General features: G+C 38.1%; 2 protein-coding genes across 2 annotated transcripts in view; one reads left to right on the plus strand and one right to left on the minus strand.

Moving 5' to 3' along the window:
* LOC150086283 (transmembrane emp24 domain-containing protein 5-like) overlaps window positions 1-9,986 on the minus strand; it is a 39,622-nt gene extending 29,636 nt beyond the window's left edge. Inside the window, exons 1-2 of the mRNA XM_090374847.1 lie at window positions 9,720-9,986; window positions 1,125-1,246 (exon numbers count right to left, since the gene is read on the minus strand). Of these exons, the coding sequence (XP_090230973.1) occupies window positions 1,125-1,246; window positions 9,720-9,914 (317 nt within the window). The 5' untranslated portion in view covers window positions 9,915-9,986. The remainder of the gene's footprint in view (window positions 1-1,124; window positions 1,247-9,719) is intronic.
* Window positions 9,987-10,833: 847 nt separating this feature from the next.
* LOC150086284 (uncharacterized) overlaps window positions 10,834-25,533 on the plus strand; it is a 114,230-nt gene continuing 99,530 nt past the window's right edge. The window contains exon 1 of the mRNA XM_090374848.1: window positions 10,834-11,458. Within this exon, the coding sequence (XP_090230974.1) occupies window positions 10,834-11,458 (625 nt within the window). The remainder of the gene's footprint in view (window positions 11,459-25,533) is intronic.

Consider the following 25,533-nt stretch of genomic DNA (forward strand, 5'->3'; position numbering starts at 1 on the left):
TTTACTTTACAATGCTGAATGTGACAGGATATCCAGTCAGGTGACACAAACAAAAATGAAGTCTAGAGCTTCCCTTTCTGATAAAACTTTGGAAATGCTCTTGACTCAACATTTCTGAAGAAGGCCAAGTATGCAACAGAACTAATGATATATGGCCACATTAACAGCTGTGGCCCATGTCCATATATCGTTATTATGCCAAGGTAGGCTTTAATTTTACTGTTAGTACTCTGATTGATTAACAGTCTGACGTAGCCAAGTGGTCAGGAGTGAAAGTGCAGTAGCACATGCTCTTTGAGTGGACCATGGTTCAAGCCCGCGACTGCTAAATATGATTAACATTTGTATTGATTGATTTATTGTAAACTCCACTGATCTGGTGGTCGTGCCAGAGTATAAACAAGAACACTTTTTTTTTTTTTTTAACTATGGCATAGTTAACTTACTGTTGCTGGGATTTAAAATTGTTCAATAACCTTCCTATAGCCCAGATATGGCTTCAAGAAACTTGTCTTTGTTCCCAAAACTTAAAGAACATCTCTGAGGCAATAAATATGGTTCCGATAAGGAGTTAAAGCAGCTGTGAAGAAATGACTGCCCTCTCAATCAAAGTAAGTTTACTTGAATGGCAAACAAACTTAAGAACTAGACAAAATGTACCAAGTTAGGTTGGAGGCATATGTAGAAAAATTACAAAAACTAAAAGCAATTTTTATCTTCAAGTATTTATATCTATTTTTTCAAGTTATGAAATAAGAGGCAATGTTTTTTCAGCCCATCCTCATAAATGCATGGGATTCTTCCTCTTGCTCAGACTATGCACATGAGGAAACATAAATTCAAATTGAGGAAGGATGGTTGCAGAACAGATGTGCAGAAGTTGCCTTCAGCCAATGGGTGGTTGATTGTTGGAACAAGCTTCCATTCATTGTTGTAAAAGTGGATAGTTTGAATAAATTTAAGGAAGAACTACACAATTATTTAGAGAGGATGAATAGGTGAAATGGTATTTTTTTTTTTTTTTTTTGGCTGATGCTGTATAAGCTTGCTTTCTTGTATCATTTGCCACTATTAATATCCTACACAACAAAAAATAATAATAAACAAATAAATGTGCACACTACCTGTGGGTAGCTTCTGATTTCTTATAATCTGTAATAAGTTCACGGTCAGAAGGTGAAAACAAACGGAAAGTGATTTCCATCTTTCGTTTTATTTCTGCATTTCCCACACTTGAATCCAGTACCTAAAAAGTAATTTAAGTAAAACAGAAAAAAATTTAGCATATTAATAAAAATATAATGAAAGAAATACATAAGAAACATATAATTTATTTCCATTTTAAAAATAATGGAAAGCCATTTCAACTTATAACAACCTGGTAGTGAATCAACAAAAAGACTGTTGAGATCTGAGATTGGACAGAGGTTCATTTACCTTTACTAAGGAGGGAAAAAAAAGGACTCTGCAAAGCAATCATCAATCAGCTGACACTGTTTCATCATATTTCATTATTCATGTGGAGTCGGGAGGAAACCCCCAGAGTCACAAGACTGATTAACACTATATTCATGTTTCACATGAGAAAGCAGTAGATGGCGGCTGGAAAATTTGGCTTTAAAGAGTAAAGATGCAGATTTTGAGGCATGTGACCCAGCAACAACATGTCAAGATGATAGTTTACAATGTTCAACAGAAGGTGTTTTTCAAGGAAATATTGCAAAGTTATCAATCTATAGTATCATTATGGAAATAATGAAATACATATGGTAAATGTCCTGCTATGAGGGTTTTGGATAAAATGGATGAAGGCTGTGTAGCAGTACTGAAAGTCAGCACTAGCATTTGTGGCAAAACCACAGAAGATTATCACCTGTTTAAGGCCATTTTTTAGGCCTTAAGTGAAAAGACAAAACTGAAAAACCTGCTCTTTCCAATGGTGGCAAAAACGAGATAATTGAAGGTGTCCCACATTAAGATATTTGCCCCTAAAGATAGGTCAAATTTTTACTTTAAAATTTTGAGTCAATCTTTGAAGGAAAATATCTCAGCCAGCAAACAAGTATAACAGCTCATATTTAGTTATGCTGAATTCATGCAGATGTTAAATGGAATGCCCAAAGAAGAAGGCACCAGAGGTTTTCATTTCAAATGTTATGACTCAAAAGTCTTGCTTAAATTTGTTGCAACAAATTTTTGGTGCCAGTTTTAGACTGCATTGTAAAAAATATGAAGGTTTTTGAGCCTGGACACCACAAGTTTTGCATTCTCTGCCAAAAGTTAACTAGGTATACCAAATTTCAGAGCACTACCTCTTAATATTATGCAACAATAACACAAAACTTTGAAAATTTTTTGTGATTTGACCTCCACAAAATAGGTGCTGGTGTCTCAAGCATACTATATTTGAACTGAATTTTTGCACAGCTTCTTTGGAAACCTGTTTAAACATCTACACCAAGTTTCAACAAATTGAAAATGGTGGAGCAGGGACCGTCTTCAAAATTAGGCCACTTGACATGGAATCACCCATGTAGAATCTTTGTTTGTAGGCTAAAATGGGACTCATCAGAGAACAGAACTGTACCCCATTTGTCAGGGCTACAAGTCACATTTTCATGGAACCAGTTTTGAAGAGCTCTGCAGTGGTTTGAGGTTAATGGGATTCAAAGTATGATTGTATAAATGGCGGTAACCAGGGTTTCCCTAATATGCTGTTGGTGCATCTGTAAAGACTTAGCACCAAGGCCGGAAAGTGTGCGTACGTGGATGTTTCAGAGAGTGTGCGTGTGTGTGTGTTCAGAACACACACACACACACACTGAAACATCCACGTGAGTGTTGTGTGCCAGCGCCTGGCATTTCGCAGCCAGAGGGCAGGGAACACCCGGTTCCCTGCCCCATGACTCCCATCCCAAGCCACATGGAGGCAGCCAGGCTCTATGACCCAAAAACTCAAGGTAAATAAGGAAAGAAGTATGGGAACTAGTAGGGGAGGAAAGAGGATGAAGAAGGAGATATCTCCTGAAACAGAAAAGAAGGGCTTAAACAGAGAACAGAAACAAGTCAGAAGAATACTGGTGGACAATTTACACTGTAACAAAATTAAATTCAACATTATTTACAATTATTACCATTAGGGCACAAGTTAGCAACCTAGAACAACCTAAGCAAGCACATGGAATACTGTAACTTTCTGGATAAAGATCAGGTACCACAAAAAGAAGCTGTTTCAACAAATAAAATGCAGTTGTTGCATGAGGATATTGGAAAAATTTTCATGCAATAACAGAGATCTTACTTCAAAACATCTTGTGCAATACAATCCAGGGAATAATCAAATGGTTGTAATGTAACAATTGCATCATAGAAGAGAGAGAAGGTGGATATGCACTTATTCCAAAATTAAAAATATATCAGATGACGTTTTTGTATCACCCCTACTTCTGGTTCAGGATAGAAAGATGAAAGATACCCTTTCTGACCTTCCCTTCTCCTGCCTCTACTGCTTATGCAAGCCCCTCATCACTTACGCTGAAAATATTGATCAGAAAACCTAGACTCTCAACCTCAATTCAGAAGACAGCAAAACAACTCACTTATTGAAGGAGTTTGTTTATGCATGGGTAATGCACACACACCATTTCTACTACCAAGGTGGTTTTAATGCATTCTTCTAATTATATTTCATATTGTGAATACCTTCACAACGAGTTGCTATGTTATTGCACTACCTCAAATAAGTAATGCTTCACCTATGGAGAGTGCTAATGTTACTTATTCTTGGCAGATACCACCAACCAGAAGGCACCATTTTGAAACTTATTGATGTATTTCTATAAGATGATAGTTCTATTATCCACTTGTCCCTATTAGACTTAGAAAGCAAAAAAAGGAGAGAAGAAGAAAAGAAATGGTGTAGAAGAATGAAAGGAACAGTAACTCCTTCAACTCGCACCACTCATATACTCCTCAAATAGGCAACACTTCCCCAGTAGAAAAGACTGTTGTTACCTATTCTTGGAAATTCCAGGCAGCATCAGGCTCCCTCTGGTGGCTATTTCGAAGCTAACTGGCTTCTCATCGGTGGATGGGAGGTACCCTGGTTTCGAAGCTCATTGGCTTCTCATAAGAGGGTATCCTGTTGTTGCAATAGCGAAAATCCAGTTATGAAGTATAACTCCACAATATGAGAAAGGCCTGATTCTGTGTGGTTTAATCTAAAAGATATTTCTTGGCTAAATGCCTAGTATGAAGGAGTTTGTTTATGCATGGGTAATGCACACACATCATGTCTACTACCAAAGTAGTTTAATGCATTGTTTGAATTATATCTCATACTGTAAATACCTTCCCAATGAGTTGCCATGTTATTGCGCTACCTCAAATAAGTAATGTTTCACCTATGGAAAAGACTAATGTTATTTAGTCTTTTCCCAACTAAGAAATATTGTTCAAGGTTTAGGCCTAAATGGAGGTCAGATGAGGTAATGAGACATATGGCAGAGAAGAAAAATGCATGGGATACATATAAATTAATGGGTGACATGGAAGCCTATAATAGATATAAGGTGGTCTGTAACCAAGTCACAAAGGAGATTAGGCTGACAAAGGCAGATTATGAGAAATCCTTGGGCAAAGGATGCAAAGAAAAACAGAAGAGTTCTTTACCTATGTAAATGCTAGAAAGAAAGGTATGAATCAGATTGGTCCACTGGATAGCATTAGTAGAGGCATATGATGCAAGAAAGCAAGCTTATGCAGCATCAGCCAAAAAAAAAAAAAAAACCCACTTCACCCCTCCGTTCGTTCGAAATACCTATCCAGCTGAGCCTTAAATTTATTTAGGCTATCAACTTTCACGACAAGGGATGGAAGTCTGTTCCACCAACCAACTACCCGCTGGCTAAAGGCAAATTTCCGCACGTCTATACTACATCTGTCTTTCCTCAATTTGAATTTATGCCCTCTCAAGTGATTATTCTGAGCAAGAGGAAGAATCCCATCAGCACTGAGCATGCTCAAACCATTCGAGGCCTATTCTCCATACACTGTAATTTGCAAAACTTAACCCTTTCTTCGTAAGAGTGCACCTTCGTTCCATTCACTAATCTTGTTGCCCTTCTCTGTATTCGTTCCAGCAGCTCTACATCCTTCTTGAAATGAGGCCTCCAGACCTGTATACAGTACTCAACGTGTGGAGGTGTGGCCTGACCATTGCCTTATAGAAGGGAATAATCACCTCCTTATCCCTGCTAGAAAAATTCCTGTATATCATTGACAAGACACCATGAGCTACTCTTGCAGCCCATCTGCACTGCTCAGAGAACTTCACATCTGCCTGCACAATTACTCCCAGGTCCTTTTCATTCTCTGCCACTGTCAGTGTTGTACCACAGAGTTGATACGTTGCTCTGGGGTTGCTGTTTCCCATATGTAGTACTTTACATTTGTCAATGTTAAACTTCATTTACCACCTCTCAGCCCATCTGCTCAACCTTTCCAGATCCTGTTGCAGCAGCATAGTGTCAGTAGTGTCCTTGACAACCCCCTGACAACTTTGTATCGTCTGCAAACTTGGACATTATGCTTGATATACCATCATCAATATCATTTATAAATACAGAAAACAATAATGGACCCAACACTGAACCCTGAGGGACTCCACTAATAATATTAGTCCACGATGAGCAGTGTCCATTGATTATCACTCTCTGTGTTCTCCCCCTCAACCACCCCTTTATCCATAGCAGCAATTTGCCTCCAATGCCAATTTGTGCAGCAGTCTTCCATGTGCAACAGTATCAAAAGCCTTTCTAAGATCCAAGTATATAATATCAAAGTTATTCCCTGCATCCAGTTCTTTTGTGACTACATCATAGTATCCAATCAAATTGGTCAAGCAAGACTTCCCCTTAACAAAACCATGCTGTGTCCGAGATATAACTGAAGTCTTGTCTAGATGATCCTGCAGTGCTTTTTTAACTAGTGCCTCCATTAATTTTCATGGAACAAAAGTTAAACTCACAGGTCTATAATTACTTGTGTCAGCCTTTGATCCTCCTTTGTGAATTGGGGTCACATTTCCACATCTCCAGTCTGTGGGTACCTCCCCTGAGTCCAAGGAAGCTCTCATAATTATGGCTAAAGGTTTGCTTACTTACTTTGCTGCCTCCTTTAATATAACTGGATAGATCCCATCCACCCCAGGTGCCTTTCTTGTGTTTATCTTCAACAATTTCTCCTCCACTTTACTCTCAGTTATTACAAGATTCTCTAGCTTACTGCCATAGTTGAATACACCTCTGGCATTCCCCTAGCTGAATAACCCATCATTTGTGAATGTCGATGCAAAATATTCATTTAGTTTGTTAGCTACCTGAACAGGATCATCAACAGTGGACCCATCGATATCAAGTTTTTTTTTTTTTTTTTTTTGGTTTTTAGGAGCATTAGCAACTAAGGCCATATTGCTCCGGGATATGCGATGGTCATTCCCTAACCTTTCCGCATCCTCCGTATTTGGTGGTGACGGGCTCGAACCCCAGTCTAATCAAGAAGTGTGTGCTACGCACTGCTGCTGCTCCTTCCCACCTGGCTACTGAGGCGCCTCGATCGATATCAAGTGGACCAATCTGATTCATCCCCTTCCTTCTAGAGTTTACATAAGTAAAGAACTCTTTGTTGTTTTTCTTTGCATCCCTTGCCAAGGATTTCTCGTAATCAGCCTTTGCCTGCCTAACCTCCTTTGTAACTTGGTTACAGATCAACTTGTATCTATCATAGGCTTCTGTGTCCCGTGTTAATTTATATGTATCCCATGCATTTTTCTTCTCTGTCATATGTCTCATTAGTTCATCTGATATCCATTTAGACCTAAACCTTGAACAATATTTCTTAGTTGGTATGTAAAGCCTAGTAGCTTCCAAGATAAGTTCTTTGAATGCTTCCCATTTTGAATTTGCTGTTGGTAACATCTTCAGTTGGTCCCACTGTATACAATTTAAATACTGTCTCAGACCATCGTAGTCACCTTTACGACAGCAATAACCCTTCCCTTTACCCCTGATGGTAGTTACCTCTTTGAATAAATCCCACTTCAGCACACTATGATCACTGCCACCTAGTGGTTCCATTATCTGCAGATTCTTAATGCATGAACAATCACTACTGATAATCAAATCAAGAGTATTACTCCCTCTAGTTGCCTCCAGAACATGCTGATGTAGAAAACAATCATCCAATAAATCCACAAAAGCCTTGCTAGTGTGTGAGTGACGAACCCACAAATTCCAGTCAATATCTGGGAAATTAAAATCCCCCATTATAAGACGCTCTGATTTACTGGCCCACTCTATTTCCTTGTACAGTTTCTTATTATACTCATCAGAGTCATTAGGCCTATAGCACACTCCTACTCTCAATTTATCTCCCAATGCTTATGTCACACCAAACTGACTTGACACTGCACTGTCCAGCAATGTCGACTGGCTTCACTTCCTTGGATTTTGTGTTTCTTCACTAATAGCATAACCCCTCCTCCCTTCCTATCCTTTCTGTAGCCGTTGTACACCCCAAATTCCAGTTCTGCATTCCTTATATCTGTGTGACACCACGTCTCTGATATCCCAACAATATCCACCTTTGATGACTTGAGCAATACCTCAAATTCATCAAATTTATTTACCAAACTCCTAGAATTGGAAGCTATCAACTTCCACAAATCCCATTGTGGAAGCTATCAACTTCCACAATGGCAGATGAAAGTTTGTTCCAGCAATCAACTACTCGCTGGCTAAAGGCAAATTTCTGCGCATCTATTCTGCAACCATCTATCTCAATTCGAATTTATGCCCCTTCAAGTGCATAATCTGAGCAAGAGGAAGAATCCCATCAGCATCGAGAATCAAGAGCAGTATCCGTTGATTGCCACTCTGTCTTCTCCAACTCAACCATCCCTTTATCCATAGCAGCATCTTGCTCTTAATGCCACACTGCTCCAATTTGTGAAGGAGTCTTTTATGTGCAACTATATCAAAAGCTTTGCTGAAATCCAAGTATATGATATCAAAATAAATCTTTACATCCAGTTGCTCTGTGACCATATCATTCCAAATCAAATTGGAGAAACATTTGCACTTCTCCAGTCCTTGGGAACCTCCTGAATCCAAGGAAGCTCTCATAATTATAGCTAAGGGTTTGCTTACTTCTTTTGCTGCTTCCCTAAATATAATTAGATAGATCCCATCCAATCCAGGTGCCTTTCTTTGTATAACTTCAACAACTGTTCCAATTTCCTCTTAGTTATTACAAAATCATTCACACATGAGAATTCCTCATGTGTGAATGAGAATGCAGAATACTCATTCAGTTTTTCAGCTACCTGAGCAAGATTATTAACAGTCAAACCATCAATGTCAAGTGGACCAATCTGATTCCTCCCCTTCCTTCTAGAGTTTACATAAATAAAGAAGTCTTTGCTGTTTTTATTTGCATCCTTTGCTAAAGATTTCTTGTAATCTGCCTTTGCTCGCCTAACCTCCTTTGTGACTTGATTACGGATTATCTTATATCTACCATTAGCTTCTGTGTACCTGATAATTTATATGTATGGCTAGCACCACAGCAGAAGAGTTTACAAAGGGAAGACCTAGCCGAGTGGTCAGTGCAAGGGTGCATAAGTACGCGTGCTTTGAGTGACTGGAGTTCAATCCCATGACTACTAAATATAATACTGTTTCTTGTATTGTCTCTATCTTGTGAACTCCTCTGATTGTGTGGTCGCCATGGAGTATAAAAGCAAATTTATTTTTATTTTAATCATGCTTAGCAGTACAGTTACCCTAATTTTCATGGATTTTTGGGAGTGAACATTTTATTTTGAAACATCCTCCCATTATACCATTCTATCCATAGGAAAATTACTCCTGATTTAAAAATGATAAACAAATTCCTCCCGCCTTGATAGGATGCGAACCGAAGCCTTTTCTACATCACGTGGGAGGATAATGATCATTATTAGCCATGTGGTGCAAGGAAGCCTGAGGCTTATGCTGCATCAGCCAAAAAAATCCTGGAGTCACTGAGAGAAAGCAAGAGTCAGAAGTAGAAAGGAAGCACTAGAAAGAGAAGAATGATGATATCCAATCAAGACCCTGGGTATGCCAAGTCCATACTCACAAGATATGAGCCCCTGGGGTGATATCATTTATTATTATTATTAGCCATATGGTGCAAGGAAGCCTGAGGCTTATGCTGCACTAGGCAAAAAAAAAAAAAAAAAAATTATGAATTACTCTGAGAGAGAGAGAGAGAGAAGTAGAAGGGAATCACCAAGAAAGAGAAGAATGATGATATCCAGCTTAGAACCCTGGGTGTGCCAAGCCCATACTCACCAGATGTAAGCCCCTGGGGGTCATACCACTGTTCAGCTACAATTAACCAAGAGGATAATTGTAGCTGATTAGCAATTTAAGTTTCTGCTGAAATTACCCAAGATGGTAATTGTAACACATTTGAACTCCCCAAAATACAAACGAATAGATGTATTACTTGCAGAGATTAGGTTAATTTAAAAAAACTTTTCTCGGATTCGTGTTAAGATTTAATTCAAAGTTTTAATCGCTAGAAATTCTTTAATCTATTCGAAACCGCCAAAATATTACTTTATTTCCAGCGCAGCTGATTATAATCCTATTTGCATCAATTACTCAGTTTACCTGATATTCTATTTCTATGTGTTGTCCAAGCTTAGCTGGTTGGTAAAAACATTCTTGGCCACCTGCTTTGATGGACACTGTCAGTTCTGCTTCAGCAGTGTCAAAAGTGCCTTGCATTGCTAGACTGTGAGAAAAAAGTACACTTGTATATATTGCAAGGGCAAAATATTTCTTTTGGGCGTTTATTAGTTGCATGTCTGAAAACAGCCGGTAACGAATTCACGAAACAAAAACAAACAGAAAACACACTGGAACCAGCTGAAAATCCACGACCAATTGAACTAGCTGGAATGTTTGTGTATGCATATTTTCGTATTTAGGCTTCTTCAATTTTTATGAAACAATTTGTAATTTATGCTAAAAAGAAAACCATAAATATCAAATAGTTACATAGTCATAATAAATTAACATTAAAATATATACGGTTTTCATGTTCTATTAAATAATTCTGAAACAAATAAGAAATAAAACAAGCGTTCCCTATGGTCTTTCGGAGTGTGCACTTTTTCTTTCTTTACTATTTTTTTTTAACCTGCTGATTCAACCTACAGTAAAGCATGTTTTTTTTTGTAAATTTAATAGATTCAGAAAATATGACAAAACTAATTTCGTCGATGAAAATTTTTGAAGAATTCCGAAGGTCGATATATCATATTCACTGTACCGCCACGAATGGCCATTTATTTTGTGCAGCTTACAAGTTTAGTTAAGGATTTTTTTTTTTTAAGTCACTAAGTGATTTAATTAAGATATAATAATTTAACTGAAGAAAGTATTGCAATAGGAATGGGTACGTTATCAGCTTCACTGAATCTGAATGCGTGAAATTATATCTGCGTTTTCAAGTAAGAATGGTGACTTATCGACGTTGATTGTTCTGCAAACTATTTTTGTAATACGTCTAACAAGTGGAAAGTAATGACATTGAATATTTGTCAAATATTCAAAGTAACTTGCTCCTTCATCATAAAATGTTGGTAAAATTTAGTAATTTAAGTAAAGAAATTGCGATTGCAGCTGTGATTTTTTTTTTTTTTTTATCGCTAGGCCTATTTAAGTAGAATATTATTATAGCAAATGTTTTGAAAACTATTGCCATTTGAAACATTGCGGCATGGCATTTGCTTCTCCCAACGTGCTTTCTTTGGATTATAGAAATAATCATAACATCCGTTTTTCACAAATTAATCCACTAGAAGAAAAGTGGACACGTTTTACAGCTGATGATGATGTTCAATATAATTATATTTATGATCATGGTGTTTCTTTAGGTAATGGTGAAACTGATTTCAATGCAAGCAGTCAGTGGGATTCTTGTGGTATCGAAACCGATGCTGTTGTTGATGTTGAGACGACTCAGTTAACAGAAGAGAGTGAAGATGAGGATGACGAAGATGATGATTATGAAGGTCTTGTTTATAATACATTTCATAGAGAAGCACCATCTAGAAAAGCCTACATTTCATTTGCAAAAGTTGCAAATTTTACTATGAACGGTAACAGTAGCAAAGTAAATTCCTTGCCAGTAAAAAGACTCAAAAAGACAAAACGCATGCCCGAACTGGAAGGTATCCCTCCTGGCATAAGTTATGAGGTTCAAATTGGATACAAGATATTAATTTATCTCATGTCAAGTGCAAACAAAGCTTGGAATCAGAATTTTATGGAAGCAGTTGAAGAAAATTCAGACTGTGAAGATTATTATGAAGTAATTAAAAAGCCAATGTGGTTAACAAAAGGTAAACAATTTTAAACACTTTTTTAAAATAAATTAGTATTATATTATTACAGTGTCATGATTCTTGGAATTAATGATTTGTATTGTAAAGTGCAATTTCAATCCCAGATTTTACAAAATATTTTAATTTACTCAAGTTTGGAAAGAAAGTTGAAAAGTGTGGATATTGAAAATTAATTCAAATATTTAATTTAGTATTTTTATAATTATGAAATGCAGGATTAATAATTTATTGTTTATCATTGAATGACCTTATTGGATGCACTGAATAACTATGCCAGTGAGTCTTAGTTATTTTGAATGGTCATATTTCTTCAACACAATATTTCCTGTCATTAGCCTTCATCCACTGTTTTCTTCAACATATGAAATGAAATTAACTTATACTAAAAAAATACAACATCCAACTGTAATAAATAGTAAAAATTTTTGAAATTTTAGGTACTGTCAGCTTTTTCCAGTGTTAGAGTTTGGTGTTTTATTTAACTTCTTAATTTTGTGATAATTGTTTTGCTTCCTTCTGCTCACAGCATTGATTTCAAATAACCTGGTATCCACATGTAGACTCTTTGGTATTATGGCAGAAGATATAAATTGTGCATTATTATGATATTGATGTAATTATTTTAATAATTCACAATTTGAAGGCATTGTTTCTGATAGGCCCAAAATGTACAATTGAAATTTCTTATTGTGTCTTAAAGTTATTACATCATTGGACCAAAGCCTTTGAGAACTGAGCACTGCATATATTTCTGATGCTCTGAAAGCATTGTTTACTTGCAGGTCCGTGCAAAGATATCTGAGGGCCCCTCCAATATATTTGATTATTGGTAAACACCAAAAATCTTCTATTTTGATATATTTTCTTATAGTGAACATTCTCTTCCCTCTTGCATGGCCCTGTTTATTTGCAGTTTTATCATTAATACGATGGACAACCGTGAAGTAACAAGACCAATTTTGTAAGTACAGTAGAATCTCACTAAATGGTCTTCCTCTGTAATTGGTCACCTTTGGAGGACCAGTTTTTTTTTCAGAATTGTCTTGATATCTTTTTGATTCCCAAATCTAATGCATATTTGTGATAGAGTAGGAAGTGGGCGGGAAATAAAATAACAGAGAACAAGGTCATTACCGTGTTCCTCAGAACTCAATTGAAAGATACCAATTCAAACATATCTCAGTAAAACCGTCCTTTCCCGAATAGTAAACAGAAAACAAGGGTGATTGTTTCCTAGATGGCTGTTTAGAGCTAATTCATAGAAGTTCTTCCTTCCCTTCCACTGTGACTTAGTTTTTAGTCAGTATGTATTCCATTAGAGCTGTTCGTGGTCACATAGTCCTTCTTAATGTCGTTTCTAAGTGTGTGCGAGTGACTTAAGTCATGTCTGCTAAATGTACTCATAAAAGTCTGGGTTTGCCAGAAAAATATGAAATTTTACGACGTCTTCGTAAAGGTGAAAGTGCATCAAAACTCTCGGAAATGTATGGTGTCCCACATACCATGATTAATAACATAAAAAAGAATGGGAACAAAATTGAAGGATTTATGTGCAAGACAGAGACTGCTGATGGAAATGTTTCGAAAAGAAAAAGGTTGACTACAGTGACACTCAACATATTGTACGAAGCCATGTTTATATGGTTTGCACAGCAGCTCTCCCAAGGGATTCCATTAAGTGGACCAATTATCATCGAAAAGGTGCTCCAAATGAATCAAAAACTGAATGGTGACCCAAATTTTAGTTGGCTCCATAGGTTTAAGGAGCGGCACGGTATTCAGCAACTACGGATTGAAGGAGAGAAGATGAGTGCCAACAGTGAAATCCTAGTGCGTTATCGCGAAAAACTAAGTGCCTGTATTAGTGATCTTTGATTGTGCGCGGAACAGGTGTATAATTGTGACGAGTCAGGATTATACTGGAAAGCACTTACTCAAAGCCCCAGGATTTAAGGTAAGGAAAGAGCGTTTAACAATTCTTGTTTGTTTCCAATGCTAGTGGGGACCACAAAATGACATTAGCAGTAATCGGCAAGGCAAAAAAACCATGTGGTTTTAAGAATGCAAATTATAATTTACTGCCTGTAAAATATTATGCCCAATATAATGCCTGGATGAACAAAGAAATTTTTAAGCAATGGTTTACAGAAGAATTTTGTCCCCAAGTTACTCCACATGCTATCAAGGCTTTTGTGGATTTATTGGAGGATTGTTTTCTACAGAATTATGTTTGAGGGGCAACCAGAGGGAGTAATACTCTTAATCTGATTATCAGAAGTGATTATTCAAGCATTAAGAATTTGCAGATAATTGAACTACTAGGTGACAGTGATCATAGTGTACTGTTGTGGGATTTAGCATTAGTAAAGGCACATGATGCAAGAAAGCAAGCTTTATAAAAAAAAAAACCTTCTAATTTCACCCACCCACATACTCCAAATGTTTGTCTAGTTCTGCCTTGAATTTATTTAAGCTATCAACTTCTACAACGACAGATCGAAGTTTGTTCCAGCAATCAACCACGCACTGGCTAAAGGCAAACTTCCGCACATCATCCATTGAGCATGCTCAAACTATTCAAGGCGTTATACACCTCAATCAAATCACCTGACGGTGCCTGGTCTCCAGACACTGTAATTTGTAAAACTTAAGCCTTTCTTCTTAAGAGCAACCCTTTGTTCCATTCACTAATGTTGTTGCCCTTCTCTGCATTCACTCCAGCAGCTCTACATCCTTCCTAAAATGAGGCCTCCAGCCCTATATACAGTACTCAAGTTGTGACATCTACAAGAGGATAATCACCTACTTATCCCTGCTAGAAAATTCCTATATATCATTGACAAGACACCATAAGCTACTCATGCAGACAGTCTACACTGCTCAGAAAACTTCAGATCTGCATGCACAATTACCCCCTGGTCGATTTCATTCTCTACCACTGTCAGTGTAGTACCACTGTCAGTGTAGTACCACACAGTACGTTTCTCTGGGGTTGCTTCTACCTATATGCAATACTTTGCATTTGTGAATGTTAAACTACAGTTGCCACATCTCAGTCCATCTGCTCAACTTTTCTAGATCCTGTTGCAGCAGCATACTGTCATTAGCAACCCTGCTGATCTTCGTATCATCTGCAAACTTGAACATTAAGCCTGATATACCATCGTTAATATCATTAATAAATACAGAAAGCAACAATGGAGCAAACACTGAACCCTGAGGGACTCCACTAATAACATTAGTCCACGAAGAGCAGTGTCCATTGATTACCATTCTCTGTCTTCTCCCACTCAACCATCCCTTTATGCATAGCAGCAATTTGCCTCTAATACCACACTGCTTCAATGTGTGCAGCAGTATCAAAAGCCTTTTTAAGATCCAAATATATGATATCAAAGTTATTCCCTGCATCCAGTTCCTTTGTGACCACATCATAATATCCAATCAAATTGGTCAGACAAGACTTCCCATTAACAAAACCATTCAGTGTCTGAGCTATAAATGAAGTCTTGTCTAGATGATCCTGCAGTGCTTCTTTAACCAGTGCCTCCATTAATTTCCCTCGAACAGAAATTAAACTAACAGGTCTATAATTACTTGTGTCACCCTTTGATCATCCTTTGTGAATTGGGGTCACATTTGCACATCTCTAGTACATGGATAGCTCCCCTGAGTCCAAGGATGTCAAAGTAGCATTAGCAAAGACACATGATGCAAGAAAGCAAGCTTATATAGCATCAGCCAAAAAAAACTCTTATTTCACCCATCCACTCACTCCAAAATGTTTGTCAAGTTTTGCCTTGAATCTATTTAAACTATCAACTTCTACAACACCAGATGGAAGTTTGTTCCAGCAATCAACCACCCGGTGGCTAAAGGCAAACTTCTGCACATCTATCCTACAACCATCTTTCCTCAATTTGAATTTATGCCCTCTCAGGTGATTATTCTGAGCAAGATCAGCATTGAGCATGCTCAAACCATTCAAGGCTTTATACACCTCAATCTGATCACTGCCACCTAGTTGTTTCTTTATCTGCATATTCTTAATGCATGAAGAATTACTACTGATAATCAGATCAAGAGTATTACTCCCTCAAGTTGCCTTCTGAACATGCTGCTGCTGTAGAAAACAATCATCCAATAAAACCACAAAAGCCTTGCTAGTGTGTGAGTGACCAACCCACAAATTCCAGTCAATATCTGGGAAACTAAAATCCCTCATTATAAGACTCTCTGATATACTGGCTCACTTTATTTTCCTGTACAGTTTATTATACTCATCAATCAGAGTCATTTGGCCTATAACGTGCTCCTACTCTCACTTTTGATTTCTCAGTGCTTATGTCACACCAAACTGACTCGACACTGCACTCTCCAGCCATGTCGACTGGCTGTACTTCCTTGGATTTTATGTGTTTCTTCACTAATAGCATAACCCCTCCTCCCATCCTATCCTGTCTATCCTTCTGTAGACGTACTCCCCAAATTCCATTTCTGTATTCCTTATATCCAGGGACGAACTTTGGCCTAGGCAGACAAGCAACTGCCTAGTGCCCGTAATATATTGGACCCCATAAAATGGTTTTATTATACATTTTTTATAGGCAGAGAACTCTTTTTAGCTTTCAACATACTACAAGACCTGTATTTTTATATTTAGTAATAGAAGACCTTTTTTAACCCATTCAGCTGTGTTCTCCGTTATAATTTCTTAAAGGTGGCAACCCTAGGTGGACCCCGAAATGAGAATCTTGTCTAGGGCCCGATTTTTCCTTAGTCCGCCACTGCTTATATCTGTGTGACACCACGTCTCTGATATCCCAACAATATCTGCCTTTGATGTTTTGACGAACACCTGAAATTCATTAAATTTATTTACCAGACTCCTAGCATTGGTGTACACGCAAGTATACTTGCACCTGTATACTTGCGTGTATACAGGTGCATGTATACATGCACCTGTTCCTATTCTTAGCTACCCTAACACAGCCCATGTGTTTACTTTTACCACAATGACTCCCAGCAGTCTCTGCATCCCCTGCATCTTGTTTTCCAGGCTACTGTTTATTGGAATGAACAGCAGCCTTGTTTTCCAGGCTGCTGTTCATTCCAATAGAAGCAGTGTAAGAATCACTTTTATTGATGAAGGTATATCAGGCTTAATGTCGAAGTTTGCAGATGACACAAAGGTTGGCAGGGTTGTTAATGACAGTAATGGCAGTGTGCTACTGCAACAGGATCTAGATAATTTGGGCAGATGGGCTAAGAAGTGGCAACTGAAGTTCAACCTTGACAAATGCAAAGTACTGCATATGGGTAGAAGTAACCCCAGAGAAACGTACCAACTGTGTGGTACTACACTTAAGGTGGTAGAAAATGAAAAAGACCTGGGAGTAATTGTGCAGTCAGATATGAAGTTTTCTGAGCAATGCAGACAGGCTGCTAGGGCAGGTCATGGGGTTTTGTCAATGATATATAGGAATTTTGCTAGCAGGGAAAAGGAGGTGATTGTCCCTCTGTATAAGGCAATGGTCAGGCCACGCCTTGAGTACTGCGTGCAGGTCTGGAGGCCTCATTTTAGGAAGGATGTAGATTTGCTTGAGCGTGTACAGAGAAGAGCAACACGATTGGTGAGGGGAATGAAGGGATTCTCTTACCAAGAGAGGCTTAAGTTCTGCAAATTGCAATGGCTGGAGACTAGGCACCTGCGCGGTGATCTGATTGAGGTCTCTAAGGCCTTGAATGGGTTGAGTACGCTGAATTCTGATGGGGTCCTTCCACTTGTTCAGATTACGAACCTACGGGGACATAAGGTCAAATTAAGAAAGGACAGATGTAGAATAGATGTGCGGAAATTTGCCTTTAGCCAGCGGGTGGTTAATGCTGGAACAAACTTCCATCTGTCGTTGTGGAAGTTGATAGGTTAAATAAATTTAAGGAGGAACTGGACAGGCATTTGGAGGGAATGGTGTGTTTTTTTTTTTTTTTTTTTGGCTGATGCTGCATAAGCTCCTACACTTGCTTTCTTGAATCATGTGCCACTACTACTACTACCTCTACCAGCTGCTATTATTAATCTATTAGTCCATGTATGCCCCCCTGAGCTAGCAGTTTTCTGACCCACCTAAAACTGCCTCGATAGCATCAGCAAATATTCTTGCAACCTTTCTATTTAAGCGTATTCCATCCCTGTAGAAGCAGTCTCTCCTTTTAACAAGCACAGACCAAACTGAGAAAAATTCTACTCCTTGAGCTTTGCTCAATCTCTCCAGGGCGAATTGGTCGACAAGGCTCTCGTCATTTACTCCTTCCTATCGTATCTGGGCAGGATTGCAGACACTTTTCATCCTAATTCACAGGCTTTTTTTTTTTCAACAGTGACTTGTACTTGTTAAGTAATTTCCGCCGGTCTCCTACTCATAATAATAAAATTAGTGGCAGCGTGTACAACAATATCACCTTTTGTGACCTTAAAAGATGATATCTGCATAACGTCATCAACCTTTGCCCCTGGCAGACATACCCTGGTCCTGTTCCACCTATCTTTTTTGCACAATATTTTCCCCATTTCCCTGACAATAGAGTCACCGACAACTAATAGTTCCTGTGGGACCAGTACATTCTGCCTTGGGGGTTGCCGCTGTGTTGTGTGATGTTCAAATGAAAGTGCTGGCATTGATGTGGGCAGCTTAGAGCTTGATGGGCCCCTCAATTTAGATCCTTCGAGGGTATCCACTCTGTCCTTGAAGCTCTAATATAGGCTCATAACTACGCTGATTTGTCACCTGATTTCCTCAACACTCCTTACATTGTGCACATACAAAGACATTCTCCTTGGCAATATCATGTCCCATCCCTGATTGCTCCACAAACATCAAACAAGTAGTACATTTTAAAAGACTGATTCAGATGACATCTGCCCCCTTCAGTTCTCCCCTGAGCCACAGCACTCCCATTAGCTTGCACCTTTTGCTTTACTGCTCTGGTCTGAGTCATCATTTCGATTCAATTTCAATACAAAATTATAAACCTAAACTTATATCCCAATGCAATTAGAATACTATATACATATATATATATATTTATTATTATTATTTTTTTTTTTCAGTATCGAGTATTATCTCCGAGTTTTGTTATATAACTTCTGTATCTTTCCTATCAAGTTATATGTATTAATTAATAATGTTACGTTTGTAAAATATGTCGTTACATGTATTTAGTTAAAAAAGTACAATTTAATTGACAATGAAATTTAAAAAGATTAATAAATTTTACTGATTAATTGATAATACTATACTATACAATATCTAAACTAACAGATTTCTAATACTGTGCTGTGTGTTTTGCTATCTAGTTTTATCTTAAACCTTATGTTATATAGTTCGGGATATACGTTGTATCATATAACAATGATGGCAAGTTACGAACGGTAAATCTACAGACACTTAAGTATTAATTAACTTTCAAAATCGCGCTATCTAAATTCAAAATAAACCAAAGAGCTTGACTAGGTCTATAAGCTACTTATAGAAAATAATTTAATACAACAATTCAGTCAATAGCACGGCTAAATATAAATAAAAACTTAGCGTTTGCCGGAGCTCCTAAAACTTGTAAAACACATGGATTGGATACCCTTACCAATACTAAGTAATAACCTACAAAATTTCTATCAAAGTTCGAATTAAACTAAGTATCGTAACTAGGAGAGTAAAGCTACTTCTAGAAAATAAATTAATATGCTAATTTAAGTCAATAAAAGAGCAAAACTTTAAGAAAACTTCTGTATTAGCCGGAGCTGTAAAAACTTCACCTGCGCAAGGCTACTCTCGTTTATTTAAAGATATAACTACCATGTAATTAAGAAAAACATAAAGGGAAGGGTTTTTGCTTTTGTAAAGGTGACTACAGTGGTCTCAGACAGTTTTTAAATTCTATACAGTGGGATCAACTGATGATGTTACCAATGGTGAATTTTAAATGGGAATCTGCCTTAATTTTGGAGGCTCTTTGGCTTTTCTTACCAACTAAGAAATGCTGTTTAAGGTTCAGGCCTAAATGGATGTCAGATGAATGAATGAGGCTCGTGGAAGACAAGAAAAATTATTATTATTATTAGCCATAGGGTGCAAGGAAGCCTGAGGCTTATGCTGCACTAGCAAAAAAATTCCTGAGTTACCCTGAGAGAGAGAGAAGAATGATGATATCCAGCTCAGGACCCTGGATGTGCCAAACCCATACTCACCAGATGTGAGCCCCTGGGAATAGGCGACACAGAAGCCTATGGCAGATATAAGCTGATCTGTAATAAAGTCACAAAGTAGGTTAGGCAGGCAAAAACAGATTACGAGAAATCTTTCGCAAAGGATGCAAAGAAAAACAGCAAAGAGTTCTTTACTTTTTTTTTTTTTTTTTTTCTTTTGTTAGTTGTTGTTGCATCGGCTTCTGTGGCCATAATGCACCTCCCAAAGTTTTTGCACTACTCTGATCCAAGCCCGAGGCGGGATTCGAACCCGCAACCTTTGGGTTGCCAGGCAGGCATTTTATCGACCCGGCTAGCCCAGTCGGCAGTTCTTTACTTATGGAAACTCCAGAACGAAAGGGGTGAATTAAAGTAGGAGTGTGTTATAGGCCTAATGGCTCGAATTAGTACAATGAACAAATGTACAGAGAAATAGAGTGGGCTAGTAAATCAGAATGCCTTATAACAGGGGATTTTTAACTTCGCAGATATTGACTGGAGCTTGTGGGTTGGTCACGCGCACACTAGCAGGACTTTTGTGGATTTATTGGATGATTGTTTCTGGCAGCAGCAGCAGCATGTTCTCAAGAGGCATCCAGAGAGGGTAATACTCTTGATCTGGTTATTAGCAGTGATAATTTGTGTATTAAGAATTTGCAGATAAAGGAACCATTAGATGGCAGTGATCACAGTGTACTAATATGGGATTTACTTAAAGATATAATTACCATCAGGGGTAAAAGAAAGGGTTTTTGCTTCCGTAAAGGTGACTACAGAGGTCTCAGACAGTTTCTAAATTCTGTACAGTGGGACCAACTGATGTTAACAACTGCAAATTCTAAGTGGGAAGCATTCAAGGAATTAATCATTGTGGAAGCTACTAGACTTTTCATGCCTATTAAGAAATATTGTTCAAAGTTTAGGCCTAGATGGTTGTCAAATGAACTGATGAGACTCGTGGTAGAGAAGAAAAATGCATGGGATGCATAAAAATTATCAGGCGACACAGAAGCCTATGGCTGATATAAGCTAGTCTGTAATCAAGTCACAAAGGAGATTAGGCAAGCGAAGGCAGATTACGAGAAAGCTTTAGCAAAGGATGCAAAGAAAAACAGCAAAGAGTTCTTTATTTATGTAAACTCCAAAAGGAAAGGGGGTGAATCAGATTGGTCCACTTAACATAGATGGTTCGACTATTGATGATCCTGCTCAAGTAGCTGATAAACTGAATGAGTTTTTTTTTTTTTTTTTTTTGCACCTAAATTCACATATGAGGAGTTATTCAAGGAGGACTCTAACAGGGAGCTAAGTGATTTCGTAATAACTGAGAGCAGAGTGGAGGTGAAATTGTTGAAGTTAAACATGAAAAAGGAACCTGGGGTGGATGGAATCTATCCAGTTATATTGAAGCAGGCAGCGAGGGAAGTTAGCAAACCCTTAGCCATAATTATGAGAGCATCCTTAGATTCAGGGGAGGTCCCCATGAACTGGAGATGTGCAAATGTATCTCCAATTCACAAAGGAAGTTCAAAAGGTGCACAAATAATTATAGACCTGCTAGTTTAACTTCTGTTCTGGGGGGAAAATAATGGAGTCACTGGTTAAAGAGGTGATAGAGGATCACCCAGACAATACTGCAGTAATAATTCAGACACAGCATGGGTTTGTTAAGAGGAAGTCTTGTCTGACCAATTTGATTGGATACTATTATGTTTTCACAAAGGAACTGGATAAAAAAAATAATTTTGATATGATATACTTGGATTCCAGGAAAGCGTTTGATACCGTTGCACATGGAAGACTGCTATACAAATTGGAGCAGTATGGTATTAAGGGCAAGTTGTTGCAATGGATAAAGGGATGGTTGAGTGGGAGAAGTATAGTAAATAAATTTGATGAATTTGAAGTGCTGGTCAAGACATCAAAGACAGCTGTTTTTGGGATATCAGAGATGTGGTGTCACACAGCTATTAGGAGTACAATGTGTATAGAAAGGATAGACAGGATAGGAAGTGAGGAGGGGTTAAGCTGTTAATTAAGAAAAACATAAAATCAAAGGAAGTGCAGCCAGTTGACATAGATGGACAGTTCAATGTTGAGTCAGTTTGGTGTGACATAAGCACTGGGAAAGCAAAAATTGTGTTACAGGCTTAATGGCTCAAATGAGTATAATGAACAAATGTACAGAGAAATAGAGTGGGCTAGTAAATCAGAATATCTTATAACGGGGGTTTTTAACTTCGCAGATATTGACTGGAACTTGTGGGTTGGTCACTCGCACATTAGCAAGACTTTTGTGGATTTATTGGATGATTGTTTCCGGCAGCAGCATGTTCAAGAGACATCCAGAGAGGGTAATACTCTTAATCTGATTATCAGTAGTGATTCTTCATTCATTAAGAATCTGCAGATAAAGAAACCATTAGGGCAGTGATCACATTGTGCTGAAATGGGATTTATTCAAAGAGGTAAGTACCATCAAGGATAAAGGGAAGGATTTTTGCTTTCGTAAAGGTGACTATGGTGGTCTGAGAGAGTATTTAAATTCTATATGGTGGGACCAACTGATGATGTCACCAACAGCAAATTCAAAATGGGAAGCATTCAAAGAATTAATCTTAGAAGCTACTAGGCTTTTCATACCAACTAAGAAATGTTTTTCGAGATTTAGGCCTAAATGGATGTCAGATGAACTAATTAGACATGTGACAGAGAAGAAAAATGCATGGGATGCATATAAATTATCAGGTGACACAGAAGCCTATGAATGATATAAGCTAGTCGGTAATGAAGTCACAAATGAGATTAGGCAAGGAAAGGCAGATTACAAGAAATCTTTGGCAAAGGATGCTAAGAAAAACGGCAAGGATTTCTTTACTTATATAAACTCTAAAAGGAAGGGGATGAATCAGATTGGTGCACTTGATATCGTTGGTTCAACTGTTGATGATCCTGCTAAGTAGCAAACAAACTGAATGAGTATTGCATCTACATTCACAAATGAGGAGTTATTAAGGAAGGAAAATGCAAGAAAAACATCAAATTGTAACAGAGTGCTTAATGATTTTTTGTAATAACTGAGAGCAAAGTTGTGGAGAAATTGTTGAAGTTAAACATAAGAAAGGCACCTGGGGTGGATGGGATCTATCCAGTTATATTAAAGGAAGTGGCAAAGGAACTAAGCAAACCCTTAGCCATAATTTTGAGAGCATCCTTGGACTCAGGGGAAGACCCCGCGGACTGGAGATGTGCAAATGTATCCCCTATTCACAAAGCGGGAACGAAGGGTGACATGAGTAATTACTGACCAGTTAGTTTAACTTCTGTTCTGAGTAAAATAATGGAGTTGCTTGTTAAAGATGCATTGTAGGAATATCTAGACAAGACTGCAGCAATAATTCAGACACAGCATGGGTTTGTTAAGGGAAAGTCTTGTCTGACAAATTTTATTGGATACTATGATATGGTTACAAAGGAACTGGATGCAAAAAATAATTTTGATATCATATACTTGGATTTCAGGAAAGCTTTTAACACTGTTGTGCATGGAAGACTATTGTACAATTTTTGGAGCAGAATGGTTTTAAGGGTAAGTTTCAAAAGGGTGATTGAGTGGGAGAAGACAGAGGGTGGTAATCAAGAAACGCTGCCCTTCGTTGACTAATGTTATTGGTGGAGTCCCCCAACGTTCAGAGTTGAGCCCACTTTTATTTTGTATTTTTATCAATCATATTGATGAAGGTATATCAGGCTTAGTGTCGAAGTTTGCGGATGATACAAACGTTGGCAAGATGGTTAATGACAGTAATAGCAGTGTGCTACTGCAACAGGATCTAGAAAATTTGGGCAAATGGGCTGAGAAGTGACAATTGAAGTTTAACATTGACAAATGCAAAGTACTGCATATGGGTAGAAGTAAACCCAGAGGAATGTACCAACTGTGTGGTACTACACTTAGGGTGGTAAAAAATGAAAAAGACCTGGAAGTAATTGTGCAGTCAGATATGAAGTTTTCTGAATAATGCTGACAGGCTGCAAGAGCAGGTGATGGAGTTTTGTCAATGATATTCAGGAATTTTGCTAGCAGGAAAAGGAGGTGATTATCTGTTTGTATAAGGCAATGGTTAGGCCACAAATTGAATACTGCATACAGGACTGGAGGCCTCATTTTAGGAAGGATGTGGATTTGCTTGAGTGTGTACAGAGAAGGGCAACAAGATTAGTGAGGGGAATGAAGGGATCCTCTTTCCAAAAGAGGCTTAAGTTCTGCAAATTGCAGCAGCTCGAGACTAAACACCAGTGAAGTGATCTGATTGAGGTGTATATGGTCTTGAATGGGTTGAGCACGATGAATTCTGATGGGATTCTTCCACTTTCTCAGATTACAAACCTAAGGGGGCAATAAATTCAAATTGAGCAAAGACAGTTGTAGAATAGATGTGTGGAAATTTGCCTTTACCCAGCAGATAGTTAATTGCTGGAACAAACTTCCATCTGTTGTTGTGGAAGTTGATAGTTTAAATAAATTCAAGGAAGAACTGGACAAACTGTTAGAGGGAATGGTTGTGTGAATTTTTTTTTTTTTTTGGCTGTTGCTACATAAGCTTGCTTTCTTGCATCACATGCCTCTATTACTCAATTACTGTGTTATTAGTGGAGTCACCCAGGGTTCGGTGCTGGGCCCATCATTGTTTTGTGTATTTATCAACGATATCGATGAAGGCATATCAGGTTTTAATGTTCAAGTTTGCAGATGGAACAAAGCTTTGCGGGGTAGTTAATGACAGTAAAAACATTATGCTACTGCAATAGGATCTAGAAAAGTTAGGCAGATTGGCTGAGAAGTGGAAACCGAAGTTTAACATTGACACATGCAAAGTACTGCATGTGGGTAGCAGTAACCTAAGCGAAACGTATGAACTGTGTGGTACTGCACTCGAGGAGGTGGAGAATGAAAAAGACCCATGCGTAATTGTGCAGTCAGATATGAAGATCTCTGAGCAGTGCAGACTGGCTGCCAAAGCAGGCCATGGAGTTTTGTCAATGATTTTTGAATTTCCTAGCAGAGATAAGGAGGCAGTACAGGTCGACCATCACTAATCCGGGTCCGCTGCTAATTCGGATATAATTTCCGCGAACATAATTTCAAATTTACTGTGTCGGTGCACCGACCTGCCGCTACTGTTTTGGTGGTGTTGGTTGCAGCATCAGCTGTTGGTGCAAACTTGTAAACACTGGCAAGCCATTCCCACTTGTTTTTCTGCATTTATTATTATAGCCTGCTCACATTTAGCCCCAGCCGTGGTTGCAATGCATAAAGGAAGTGCCTCTCATGGTGTAAAGCTCAAACACCATACATTGTCCATAACAGATAAAGTTGAACTTCAGAAAAAACTCGACAGCGGTGTGTCTGTAAGAAGTTTAACTCTGCTTAATTGTAAATTTCTCTCAGTTACTCTTATTTTAGTAATTTTCTTTTAGCCATTCCTTTTTAGATTTTTTTTTTTTTTACAACACACTTGTACAAATTTCTAAGTACGCGGTCGAAGTGAGAGGTCCTTTAGGCACTTCAGATCACAACTTGGTGATTGTCTCTTCTCCAATGGAACCTTTATCTCATGGCTATTCCCAACCTCATGTTGTTTGGCATTACAAGAATGCAAAATGGGATGACCTGCTATATTTCTTTTCTTCTTTTCCTTGGTCGGATTACTGTTTCAAAACTTCTGATGTCAACGTTTGCTCAGATCATGTCAGTGAAATTATTCTTGTAGCAGTGGAATCATTTATTCCACACTCCACTTTAAATTCTCATCCTTTATCTAAA

The sequence above is a fragment of the Mastigoproctus giganteus genome, chromosome 5 (assembly GCF_048544385.1).
Source record: "Mastigoproctus giganteus isolate SK-2022 chromosome 5, ASM4854438v1, whole genome shotgun sequence".
NCBI classification, from domain to species: Eukaryota; Metazoa; Arthropoda; class Arachnida; order Uropygi; family Thelyphonidae; genus Mastigoproctus; species Mastigoproctus giganteus.